The 13,687-nt window shown below is 46.0% G+C and overlaps 1 protein-coding gene across 1 annotated transcript in view; it reads right to left on the minus strand.

The window, feature by feature from the left end:
• Positions 1-208: 208 nt before the first annotated feature.
• The window catches only part of adcy5 (adenylate cyclase 5), a 109,425-nt gene continuing 95,946 nt past the window's right edge, over positions 209-13,687 (minus strand). Inside the window, exons 13-21 of the mRNA XM_080785004.1 lie at positions 12,714-12,830; positions 11,802-11,960; positions 9,264-9,439; positions 9,059-9,079; positions 5,804-5,936; positions 4,425-4,688; positions 3,495-3,699; positions 1,196-1,320; positions 209-560 (exon numbers count right to left, since the gene is read on the minus strand). Coding sequence (XP_080641130.1) covers positions 432-560; positions 1,196-1,320; positions 3,495-3,699; positions 4,425-4,688; positions 5,804-5,936; positions 9,059-9,079; positions 9,264-9,439; positions 11,802-11,960; positions 12,714-12,830 — 1,329 coding nt within the window. The 3' untranslated portion in view covers positions 209-431. The remainder of the gene's footprint in view (positions 561-1,195; positions 1,321-3,494; positions 3,700-4,424; positions 4,689-5,803; positions 5,937-9,058; positions 9,080-9,263; positions 9,440-11,801; positions 11,961-12,713; positions 12,831-13,687) is intronic.

A 13,687-nucleotide genomic window follows, 5' to 3' on the forward strand; every position in this document is an offset into this window, starting at 1 on the left:
AGCTGTGACGTGATTAGACTTTGTCAGAGAACTTTGCGAGAAGACCGACTCCAAGCGGGGCTCCTTCACGTCCTTATAAGGACCTTCCTTGACTGACAGCTGGCAAAATCTGTCTCCGCAGTCTGATTGGACGTCTTTGGTCACCTTAAATCTCTGCCCCCCCCCCCCCCCCCGCTCTATTCAGAGCGGAGCCGGCAGGGGGTCGGCGCCATTCCTGTCTTGTCCATTCCGGACATTTGGGGTCGGCTGGAGCCACGTATGTAGGGGCTTGGTGTGGGACTATGTGAGGTTCGGTCTCGGCCCAACACAGGCGCGATTTACAGTTCCCTGAGCCTGCTTGTCGTGACAAAAGGCGTTGTTGACTTGCCACGTTGTGTTTCAAGCCACCTCCTTCCCCCCCCCAGGGTTTGTTGTGCGTCTCTTAGCGGCTGTTAACTGCTGGGAGGTCCTCCGGTGAGGAAATAGGTCATCATCTCTCCTTTGCCCTTGACCGTGACCACACCTCTGTACTCCAGGGTGTAGTTGTAGGAACTCAGTACCTGGTACAGGTCCGTGGTGACCTAGGGAAAGAGGGGAAGGACATGGTTAATAAAGGGATTGTGACATAAAAATCAAAAAACATCGTTTTTTGATTTGTTTTTTTAATCCTCGTTTTTCATAATTTTTGACCATCCCACTGAGCAATAAAACACATCCAGAGATTAAACACTTCAAACCTGGCGTCTCTATTTTGGCATTCATATGCGGGGGGAAAAATAATTATCATTTTAAAAGAAGCTAAATCTTTCAACTTCATTCAAAAATAGTTGATCTATAACCTCAAGCTGGTTGTGAGCTTGTAGTTTGGCTATTTCTAAACAGCCAACGTATAAAATAGGGCGGTTAATTAACATGACCACTGCTGTCTTCAACACACATAATTCTCAACCAACATTATGTATGTATTGGGGATTACACAATTTGGGGTCAAATCCCCAGAGAGTGTCACAGTTCAAGATGGTCACACACAGCGACGTTTGCACTTCAAGTGGACTCGGCCCCAGACTTTTTTTTTTTCCTCCCTGGAAATAAAAAAAAACGTCTGGGTTTCCGAGGCTATAGGAGTGGTTGCACCACTCAAAAAAAAGTTTACATAGGAATATGTACATGCATAAATGCATTTCTCCTCTCCAAAGCGAAGACCTTCTTCTCTCACCTGGATCCTCTCCGGTACGCCGGTGCTGTCCATGCGGCTGGCCACGTTTACCGTGTTGCCCCAGATGTCGTACTGAGGTTTCCGGGCTCCGATCACGCCGGCCACCACCGGGCCGATGTTCAGACCTAGTAGAAAAGAGGCGACACACACACACACACACACACACACACACTTCACTAGAGCGCTGTCTGAAAGAACAGGCATGTATAGTTTGGGTCATTTCTGATACTTCTGTGACTGCGGAGAGCCGAAGGTCCGTTTCTCAGTGGATTTATATCATCTATGAAGGTTATAAGACACAAATTGAGCCCCCATGCCCCTCGCAAATAAATGTGAGCAAAATGTGTCACGACTCGAGTTGGCTTTGTTCCGCGGCGTAACCGTAAACCGTAAACTTTTTGAAATGTCTATGGGGAAAAATGCATTGGGATTCATTTCCTGGGCCTGGCGGGGGTGGGACTGCGACGCTCTATATACAAATTAAGGGCTGAAATTCAACAAAATAATAATGAACTTAATTCAATAAACCAAGAAACTGGGTTTCTGGGACCTGGGGGTTAGAATTGCCCGATGCGACAACATGGAAGACCACTTTGAGTCTAAGTTCACAGTTCCTCAATCTGTGCTATAGACATCTCGTCTCATCGCACGTCTCATCCAAAGTAAGATCATTCGTCAAGGTTCATTACACTATAACGCAAGACTAGCACAGATATGTCCAGATATTAGCGATGCGTGTGATGTAGAGTGACAACCCGCTGCTGGCCTGTCACATAATGTTTCGGTCATGCCCCAGGTTCGTGGATTTCTGAACAGATATATTTATTTTAAATCCTACTCTGATATATTGGGTGTATCCATCGGGAGGCGGCCTTTTTTCCGACAGCATTCTAGCCGTCGGGGCAACGATCCGATCCGCAGCGGCAGGACATTCGCTGCGATGCGAAAAAGCGATGGTCCGACATGCGCTGCTCCCGTACTTGCGGTTAGGGTTAGGTTAGGATTGAGGTTTCAATATGCTGTCGGAAAAAAGACCTGCACCCGTATCCATCCATCCCACCCAACCCGCTAACGGCCCTATTTGGTGTTCCCCCCAGGGACTAATATTCCTCCATACCTTAAGAGAATAATCTCTTTTAGCCAGACGTCTTCTACTCCTCAAATAGAAACAGGTTTCCCCATGCATGCACCTACACACACAACGGATCGATGAAGGACGTGCTATTCGACCTTATAAGCTTGAAAAGATTAGATTCTCACTTAATGGTTCCCATGAGAACTTTCCAGCAAACATGGACGCTCTTTGTGGACCAATGGAAAAAACACTGACATATCCCAGGGATGAGCGATATTTGAATTAGGTAAAGGTGAATCCATAGGCCTACGTGTATGCATTGTACGTGTGTTGTGTAAACCGGCGTCTAAAGGTGGTCCTCTCTCCCCTCTTTTTTTCTCTCTTGTAGACATGGCCAAGACAAATATCGTTCCGTCAACTACTAAGCAAAGCATTTTATCTCTGTTCGCTCTCTATCTATCTTTTTGTATTAATTATTTTTGCTCTATATGTTCCTTTCCTGCAGTACTGTCTCTGCATCGGGGAAGAGTGGGTGGGTATAGTGGGTGGATGAGGGGTTATCTAATATCTAGTTTATCTACGTATTACACATGTACACAAATGTATGTTTTTTAAATATATATATTTTTTATCCCACGATTTTGTAACCCATTTTTCACCCTACGCACCCTCCGCCAACCTGGGGAGAGCAACGGACTTAACTCATGCTCCCTTCATGCCTGAGTGTCCAAGTTGCTCCTTTACACCTGACAGGGGGGAGTTTCCCTGGTTGGACGTAGCGCGTGGAAGGAACACGTTATTCCAACCAGTTCCTTTCCCCTCCATCAGGCGCCCCGGCTGGCCAGGGGGAGGCAGTTTAGAGACCAGGATTACTGCATGTTTTTGTGAGGGTACCTACCCTAGGGGACACGGGGAGAACATGCAAACTCCACACAGAAAGGCCCTTTCGCCAACCCCGCCTTCGGGTCAAATGTATGTTTGACCCCACATGGGAGGGGATGTTCTTTTTATAAAAATCCAATAAACAGATTTCTTAAAAATTGAAAAAAATGCTCCTAGATAGACAGACAGACAGACAGACAGACAGACAGACAGACGGACGGACAGACAGACAGACAGACAGACAGACAGACAGACAGACAGACAGACAGACAGACAGACAGACAGACAGACAGACAGACAGACAGACAGACAGACAGATAGATGCTGAGTTTCACGGCTCACCTATCTTCATCTTGAAGTTGTTGAAGGAGTGCTCGTTGATGTACTTCATCTGGTCCATGAGCCTCATGGCGTAGTCGGCCAGGGCGCGGATGTGCGTGCGGCCCGCCTTGTCGTACGTGGAGTCGTTGAGGCCCGAGGCCGCCATGTAGGTGGAGCCGATGGTCTTGATCTTCTCCAGCTGCCGGAACTGGTCCTCGCTGATGATCTAATGGGGGATTGGGTGGGGGGGGCACACACACGGCGCAGGCCTGAATATTAAACCCGTTTCGACCTGAGAACGATTCTACTTAAAGGTAGAGTAAGTGATTTCACTTAATTCAAATATCACTTATTTTTTTGTTTTGTTGTGATAATCCTCTCTACTATAGAGTGTGCTGACCATATAAGGAGTTCCTCCCTGTCCCCAGTTAACCCCTGGGGGTCAAAAAACCTTAGGTTTCGTTTTTGACTCTCTATCCTGATTGGACGAAGGCTTAGGTCCCACAGCCAAAAACGAAACCTAAGGTTTTTTTGAGTGAAATCACTTACACTACCTTTAATGTCTTCTAAATCCTGACAGTTTTCTGAAAAACCTCAAACATTTTCATGTCAAGGACCCCCCAAGATTATATGTAATTGGCCGCCCGCCCGCCCCAAAATGGGATAAACTGAATTTTGCTAGTTGTCTGCCAATATTTTGGACAGATATCGTCGCTCTCGGGCTCGTATCTCAATTTTTTGAAAAAAATCGAAGAACGACTGACATAGAAACATCGCTTTTTCAGAAAACTGTCAGAATGTAGAAGACATTTTTTATATAATCTGATCTCAGGTCAAAATGGGTTTAAAAACGTTTAAATATGAAAATGCCAAGCTCTGACAAACAGCAACAATGTGCATCATGATGAGGCATTCAGGGTGTTTTTTCCTCTTCCCGTTCGTTTCTCTCACCTCGTCGAAGTCGGCGATGATCTCGTTCAGCAGCCGGAGGCACTCCACGCCCTCGTTGTTGGCCTCCAGCTCCACGTAGAACTCGGAGAAGTTGCTGATGGAGGCGAACATGACCGCCACGCACTCGCACGACTGGTAGTACAGCTCGTCGTTGCGCCGCTCGCGCTGCAGGAAGTGCGCCGCCACGTCCTTGGGCAGGATGTTGTGGAGGAGGCGGCGGTTGTACGCCTGGAGCTCCTCCATCTCCTCCTTCTCCTCCGTGGCCTGTGGTTGGGTTGGTTGGGTGGAAGAAAGTATACTCAATTGTTTTACTTAACCCATTCTGACCCGAGATCAGATTCATACGAGATTCACACACTGGTCTGATTAACCTATTCTGACCTGAGATCAGATTCTAAAAATGTCAGTCGTTCCTCGATTAAAAAAAAATAGCAGACTTACAAGCTCGTAGCACGCCACTCGGTGGCGCGCTATGAGGTGGTGGCTGGTTACCGTGGCTGGTTACCGTCACGTGACCGGTGTAAATTTCACCGATAACCCACTCCTTCAATCACTTTGTATCATCCTGCAGCCTTGTAGCTGAACTGGGGAAGGGGTTTACAGACACATGCGCTTTACAGACACATGCCGTGCGGGCGTCTAAGCACCGCCCGGCTCATATGACTGTGAATGTGTGGCTCCAGGCAGCCCCGTAAAGACATCAAGCGCTGTTCTCCCGTCACATAGCATACTTGCCGAGCACAACAAGGAAGTTATGTGCACTCGCTATGGTGGCGCAAAGCGTAGCTACTTTTGTGAATTCAATAGTTTTGTTAGGTTAATATTGCTATATGTTTGTAACCGTTTTAGAAAAGCAATAAGCCACTCGAGGCCCCATCTTACCGGGTATTTTACACTGGCTGGGAGGTAGAAGACTACGCCCCCAGCCAGTGTAAAATACCCGGTAACCTGAGACCTCTCGTGGCTTATTGCTTAAATTTTGGCTCTAATATGTAGTGGAGTAGAAGTTAAAGTATTGGAAATTGGAAATACTCAAGTACAGTACTTAAGTAAACATACTTAGTTACTTTCCACCTTTGGCAGTGGGTGGGGAAAGCACACAAAAAAAAATCTTTGCATAAGCATCTCAAAGTTGTACTGAGAAGATTGATATGTCAATTATATAAACGTGGTATAATTGTTGAGAGGCAATCTTTCGACTTTTTGTAGTCAGGAATCCATTGAGATGTACTTAAAAAAGTGAAGCCCGGAGAATAGAGAGGCTGTCACTTTGAATGAAAGGTTCTTAGATCCTATAACAAAAAAAGGGTTTGTGCATCGCACACGCGTGCATCGTACACTGTACAGTGTACAGTACACGCGCACACACACACACACACCTGCAACTTCCAGAGAAAGTCCAGCCGGGCTGTGGACTCCACCTGCTGGGCGTGAAGATACAGGGCCAGGACAAACACCGTGATGACCACTGGAGTCATGATCTTTAGGGAAACCTTGGAGTCCACCTCACAGCTGAGTTCATATCACCCGCCCACGCGGCATGCGCACACACACACACGCACGCACGCACGCACGCGCACGCACGCACGCACACACACACACACACACACACACACACACACACACACACACACACACACACACACACACACACACACACACACACACACACACACACACACACACACACACACACACACACACACACACACACACACACACACACACACACACAACACACACACACACACACACACACACACACACACACACACACACACACACACAAAATATGAACTTTTCAGGAAATACATGTATATAAAATAACGTTTTTAGAACACCACAATACTATACCTCATCAAAGTTGGTACAATGACTTTATACATTGTTGGATATTATCATCACAGGTTTTGACCATTAACGTGGAGAGGTTTAGTAGCTTTTTCAATACTATATGAAACCCACACAGACGTACGGTAAAGGGTTCTCAATAGCACTGATTTATTCATTTTTTTTAAAGGAAAAAAGTGTCTGCCCTGGCAGCAACGATGTGAAAAATAAGCTTCCATTATTTTATTCTCCAGCAATACCAAGGTTAGCGATAAGAAGACGTCCACTAAATCATTTAAAGTTATCATTTTTTGGGGGCATTTGTATTGTTTATTTGATAGGAGCGGAGAGATAGGAACCAGCTGGTTGAGACACCAGTTATCGTCAGGACACCCGATAAATGCCGACTTGTGTTGTTAATTACCAGGCTGCATGTCGTTAGCTAATTGTGTAATGAGGAAGTTAGCTTAATCAGATGGTGCTAATGTCTAATAATTCACACTTACTGTAGTACAGTACCTTTGTAAGGTTGACGTGTCGTTAGCTAATTGTGTAATGAGGAAGTTAGCTTAATCAGATGGGGCTAATGTCTAATAATTTACACTTACTGTAGTACAGTACCTTTGTAAGGTGGACTTTAAAAAAATAAGCAGTTTTGTCCAAACTGGACTAAAATTGTGTTGGCACCCCAAAAACAGAGTAACATCAAGTCAAACCGTTACAACATGAAGACAAGAGCAATGTCCACCGCTTAGATTACCCCATGGCTACTACAACTAAGTCTCAGAGTCGACTGGTGGACAAAGGACCTCTTTAGTCTGACCTTATTGTATAATGGTACACCATATCTCCTTCCCGAAGGTAGCAACCTGTATATTCTCCATACAACACATGGCTAGTATTAGAGGTGTTATTCCTTGCTAACCGTAGGATGCTGTTATCATACGAGTCTCTGAAGTGGTTGTCCAATAATCTTTGAACAAATTGTTGCAGAAGTTGTGACTTTAGGGCTACAGACAAACATCCATACCAGGTGGTACTATACAGTACTGAAGAACACTCATAATAACAGACGTGAAGAACAAAAGAAGAATCCGTCTACTAGCACCGAAGGATCTTAGGTGGCGAAGGAAGTAGATTCTTTGCTTTGTTTTCTTACACACACGATTTTCCATAACAACATAATGGTCTATCTATTACTACTCCTAGGTATTTGTACTGTGGGGTGTCGCTAGGCAAACCAGCCGCCAGGTGAGAGTTATAGTAGCCCAGACAGCCAGTGGGGAGGAGGCAGAAGGAGAACACGCCTCCTCGGCCTCGTCATCGACCAGACATATTACCCAGCCCACCTATTGGCTCAAGGCCAAGTGCACGCACACAGCCGAGATAAAAGGAAAGGTATGTCTGGTCCTGCGCTCATTCCCCACTGGCAGTTGAAAGGGACATGACGGGGCATGCTCGGCGGTAAGTGACACCTCACACATCACCTCACACCGCGACACCAGTCATATTACATGAATGTGACCATGATACTAAAAGCCTATATTCTCTTCCTTATAGGTAACCCGCTACCCCGCTCAATTTGATGACAGTTCCACTTCCCCCGGGAGACTACTGACAGGCACCTGTCAAACCCGGGGACAGAGAGTGTGATATATATATAGGGCGCACTAAAGCCTGTTAGGGAAGAGGACCCTAAATCAACCCCCGCCAGAGAAGAGGCGGAGTTTACGTTCTTTACAGTGTGGCGTCTCGGTCCGGGACCGCGCGCCACGGCATAGCCACCTCGGGGAGAGTGGGAGAGAGACAGGCAGAGTGAAGCGTTGCCAACGGCAACGAGGGCGGGTCCTGGAAGGGAGGTACATCCCAGCCCGGCTCCTCGTCGGCCTTAATGGGACACCGGCTGCGCGACCACACCCAGGCAGCTTAAAAGTCTCTGTCCTCTCCGGCGCACACTCTCAGAGACTCTCCCGAGAGACAGGCTGGCGTGCGGCAATCCGGTAAGACTGAACCATGCAGATTCCCCCTCCTATTTAATATACCAGTTATGAGCCCGACGTTAACTTGATGTGATGTCAATACTAACTCTGTGCATCTCATCTCTCAGGCTCACCTACCCAATACCTGAAAGTGACCGCTGGGCTCTGGAAACTAGAGGCATACTGGCTGGGACACCGGAGTGTCCCTAGCCCCCCCGATGAATGCTGTGGGACAAGGTCCCCAGCCTTAATAAACAGAAGGAACTTTATTTGATGACCATGCTCTGACAAAGCAAGAGCCACTGAGTCAAAGCCCCTTTCCCTAGAGTGGGCGAGCCTATGAGTTACCCTTTTTTGATGCGAAAACAAATAAAAGTGCCCTTGCTTTAGCACTCTGAACTTGAACTCTGTGTGTTTTTTGGTCCGGTGAAACAGCTACCCCACAACAGACATTTTGAGTTGCACTTGATGCCGCGCGCGTAAGAGCGCATTTATATACAATAAACGGCCGTGGTGGTCCCAGCCTCAAACAGTGCCTTGTGTGTTGGTGTCCGCTCAGTGCTCACAGTATACGAACATACTGTACCTGGTTGATCGGTTCACCATGAATAGCAACGGGGGATCTGTGTGTCTCTGGTGGTGTACCAAAAACTATCTCTTCTGTCTTTTTTTGTGTTAATGGTTGTTATCACTCCATTCAACCATCTTATTTACTCTGTGTTGGTGCAGTCCAGGATCACCGGAACTATCTATACTGTAGTTCCAATAGATTGGCTATTAGCTTTCTCCAGACACATATACTACACAGTTCATCATCAGTCTCACCTTGTTCCATTGAATGAGTCACTGTGGGGAGAAGAACAGAGAGGGTCTTAAAACAGGGTCCCTGCTGGAACAACATATTTTCAGATGGGGGTCGGCGGGCCAATTACATATAATGTCTGGGGTCCTTGACATGACATATTGAGCACCACTGATATAGACACACATAGGTATTTCATGATTTAGATTTGTATAAGAAGCAACTTACATGGCGTTGGCCATGATCAACAGGTCCTGGTTGTCGAAGAGGCTGACCTCGGGCACCTCCAGGATGAGGAGGTAGAGCAGCTCCATGAAGAGCATGAGGAACAGCTTGCCGATGCTGCTGACCTGCAGGAAGGCCGAGCACGCCAGCAGACTGAGCACCACGCACCACGAGAAGTACTGCCGGACGGACGGACAGACAGACGGACAGACAGAGACACGGGGGAGGAAAGGTCTTTAGTCGTGTCAAACTATATACTAAATGCATTTAACCCATTCTGACCCGAGATCAGATTCTAAAGATGTCTGTTTGAAAATGACAGTTTTCTGAAAAAGCTATGTTTCTACGTCAGTCGTTCTTCGATTTTTCAAAAATAGCAGACCTATACAAGCTCGTAGCGCGCCACTCGGTGGCGCGCTATGAGCTTGTGGATCTGCTATTTTTCAATAGCTAAAGCATAACATGATGCTAACACTATTTTTCAATAGCTAAAGCATAACATGATGCTAACACCGACAGGGGTTCCCGGCCCAAAATGGGTTAATGAAAATGTCAAATGGTGTTATATGTGTTGTATCACTGTTGATTTCGTCGACTAAAACTAAGACAAAAAATGTTCGTCGACTACCTTTTTTCACTGACTAAAACTGAATGGAAACTAAATGAAAACTACCGGTAAGCTACGATGACTAAAACTAAGACTAGATATATTGACAATCGTCCAAAAAAAATTAAAAACTAGACGAACTAGATGAAGTCATTTTACACTTGGTTGCATGCTGAAAATAGCCGATCTACAATATTTGTATACCGTGCTGTATCCACACAAAACACTTCCAGGCCCTATACATGTCTTTGCAGACTGGACGTGTTGTTTCACAAGATCCAAAAAATCCAAAAGAACGCATAAGCAGTGTGTGTAAAGGACCTTTACCTCGGGAAAGCGGCAGGCGGGCCAGGTGTCTCCACAGACACTGTTCTGTATATATCTTTTTTTATTTGTATATATATTTTCTATCCCACGATTTTGTAACCCATTTTTCACCCCTGTGTCAATCATCTAATGTGATCCTGGGCTCTACACACCCTCCACCAAACTCCATATATGGGGGACAAGGGGAGAGCAACGGACTTGAACTCATGCTTCCTTCATGCCTGAGTGTCCAAGTTGCTCCTTTACACCTGACAGGGGGGAGTTTCCCTGGTTGGACGTATAGCGCGTGGAAGGAACACGTTATTCCAACCAGTTCCTTTCCCCTCCATCAGGCGCCCCGGCTGGCCAGGGGGAGGCAGTTTAGTGACCAGGATTACTGCATGTTTTTTGTGAGGGTACCTACCCTAGGGCAGGTGTTCCCAAACTTTTTTGGACCAGGTACCCCTTTTGGGGTAGATATTTTTCCAGGTACCCCCTCATCCTCGCAACACGGATAACAATATATTTACAACCACAAGCAGTGTTTCCTGCAGGAAAAAGCTTTGGCATGGTGCTGGGCACAGGCCGCAATTTTGATTAATTAATTAATTTGATTCATTCATTTATAAGATTAATACATTAAGATTAATTTGTATTATTGCTCTTGTATTGCTATTGGAGACACTGGGGGACACTGGGGAGGCACTCAGGGGCACACTGGGGAGGCATTGGGGAGGCACTCGGGGGGACACTGGGGAGGCACTCGGGGGGACACTGTCTAAATGTATACGTCTAAATGTAGACGTCTAAATGTATACAGACGTCTAAATGTATACAGACGTCTAAATGTAGACGTCTAAATGTAGACGTCTAAATGTGTACGTCTTCTCTTATGGGGGTCCCTGGCATATCTTTTCAAATGGGGGTCCACAGGCTAAGTAGTGTCAATTTGGGGGTCCTTGACATGAAAAAGTTTGGGAACCACTGCTTTAAACACTTTAGCACTTTATGAACATGAACAAAATAGATGGGTCCCCCCTGGAACTCCCTCAGGTACCCCTGGGGGTCCCCGGACCCCACTTTGGGAACCACTGCCCTAGGGGACACGGGGAGAACATGCAAACTCCACACAGAAAGGCCCTTTCGCCAACCCCGCCTTCGGGTATGGGCACTGATGACGCGGAGGAGAAAACACGCCGCCAGCACCCACAGCGTCCCGAGCGGGAATCGAACCCAGGACCTTCTAGCTGTGAGGCGACAGCACTAACAACTGTGCCACCGTGCCCCCCTTCTCTTCTGTATATATCTTACCCAGTGTTGTTTTTGTCAGTATTTTATTTTTAGTCCTAGTCTCTTGAATAGTCTCCACAGACACTGTTCTGTATATATACAGTATATCTTACCTCAGGAAAGATGCAGGCGGGCCAGGTGTCTCCGCAGACACTGTTCTGTGTATATATATACACAGTATATCTTACCTCAGGAAAGATGCAGGCGAGCCAGGTGTCTCCACAGACACTGTGCTGTATATATATATATATATACACAGTATATCTTACCTCAGGAAAGATGCAGGCGGGCCAGGTGTCTCCACAGACACTGTTCTGTATATACACAGTATATCTTACCTCAGGAAAGATGCAGGCGGGCCAGGTGTCTCCACAGACACTGTGCTGGGACTCCAGGGTGTAGTTGAGGAGGTGGGCGTGGCAGGCGTTCACGCTGTAGCGGCTGATGTTGAGGCGAGCGCCGATGCAGCTCCGCAGGTCGCGGGTGCTACAGGTGGACTGTAAGCGGAGAGAGAGGAGAAGTGGAAGAGGAACACTTGAGGATTGTACTGTGGTGTTGTCTGTAGAGCAGTGATGGTCAAACATGTGGGATGTGAGGATATTTTGCGAAAGGGCCCCCAAATAATTGGCAAAACACCAAGATTTTAAAGTTCTGGTGACATAAAATAAAAAGTTTTTGTAATTTCTTTAGCTCATTCATTTAGTTTTTAGGTTTTCTGAGCTCAATTGCACCCCCCAAAAAACTGAACTTTTAACATTCAAAAGGATGTTCTGTGGTCTGGGGGTTTTCTGGCTCAAACAAGTGCTCTGATTTGCCTGTGGACTGTGATGTAACAGTCCACAGATCCCATATAATGTATAACATAACAATTTGCCAGCAGATGTCACCGTTGAGGGATTTTGCCCGTTTTCATTGCAGCTCAAAAGGCTTCGGAACACACAGAAAATCCACTGAATGTTCAAAGTTCAGGTTGTGCGTGGGCGTAATTGAAAAAAATAAAAATACATTTTTAAAATGAATGTCATGAAACCTTTAACAACATAACATGAATATCTCTGCTGTCGGGAAGAAACCACCTAACTCATGGAAAATGATAAAAATATATTTTTAGGTCAAGAACATACTATTAATTCTGGATTGAATGACTTTAAACAAAACCAGAGATTTATCGTTATTGGCAAAGGAGGTTTGCAAGCGCGAAACCCGAGAAGCCGCGGTACGTGTCTGGCAGAGACTCATGGTCGACTCACCATGTTGACGAAAGCTGAGAGAAAGACGATGACGATGGTGAAGACACCGACCAGGGTGCTGTGGAGCCTGGACTGGACTATCCTCTTGGAGAGCCTCTGCAGAGGCACTGGGAAGAACTAGCAGCACCAAGACAAGGCAGGGAGAAAGTTAACCCATTTAGACCTGAGGCCCATTTAGACCTGAGGCCCATTCTAAAAGAAATGTCTTCTAAATCAGTTTTCTGAAAAAAACCTGATGTTTTTATGTCAGCGCTGCTCAACCATTTTCATGTCAAGCCAAGGACCCCCAGAATTATCTGTATTTGGCCATGGATCCCCCATCTGAAAATGTATTTTTCCAGGGACACCACGTTTGCTCTGAAAGAATATACAGTATATTCAAAGATTTGGGCCACATTTTCCTGATTTTTACCAAAATAGCAGATCGTAGCGCGGCACCCGGTGTGGCACTCGAACACCTTATACCGTTGCTTTTGAGAAAATCTTTAGACCTACGTACTGTACGTGATTGTACTACAGCGTCACAAAAACATACGTACCTATATGAGGTGTTGGAGCCAAATTGCCTTCCTATTTAATTTTGTTTATTTAAATCAATGCTGTGAAATTGCTAATTAATGACGTCATGTCAATCATGTGTATAAGTCAGAGGGTGGGTGGTTACCTTGGTAACCATTATTACCCCTCATTTGGGTGATGGCACACTATGCTGTTTGTTGCTGGCGGCGTTCATGATGTCCTGTTATATATCAAGTGAGTTTATCTATGTTGGCTTTATGTGAATAAATGGATTGACGTATCGGAAATGACACAATTCTCTGGACATTGAAGTTTTATGCGCACACGTCAAACTTAAGCCAATACTATTGCCCCTCGCTGTAGGACCTATTGGTGAGACGATATCACGTAACATGTAGAATTTATTGTTATCCTCTGTTTTCTGCATTTTTACACAAACGAGTATAGACTTCCTA

Source organism: Protomyctophum bolini, assembly GCF_963924005.1.
Source record: "Protomyctophum bolini genome assembly, chromosome: 16".
NCBI lineage: Eukaryota > Metazoa > Chordata > Actinopteri > Myctophiformes > Myctophidae > Protomyctophum > Protomyctophum bolini.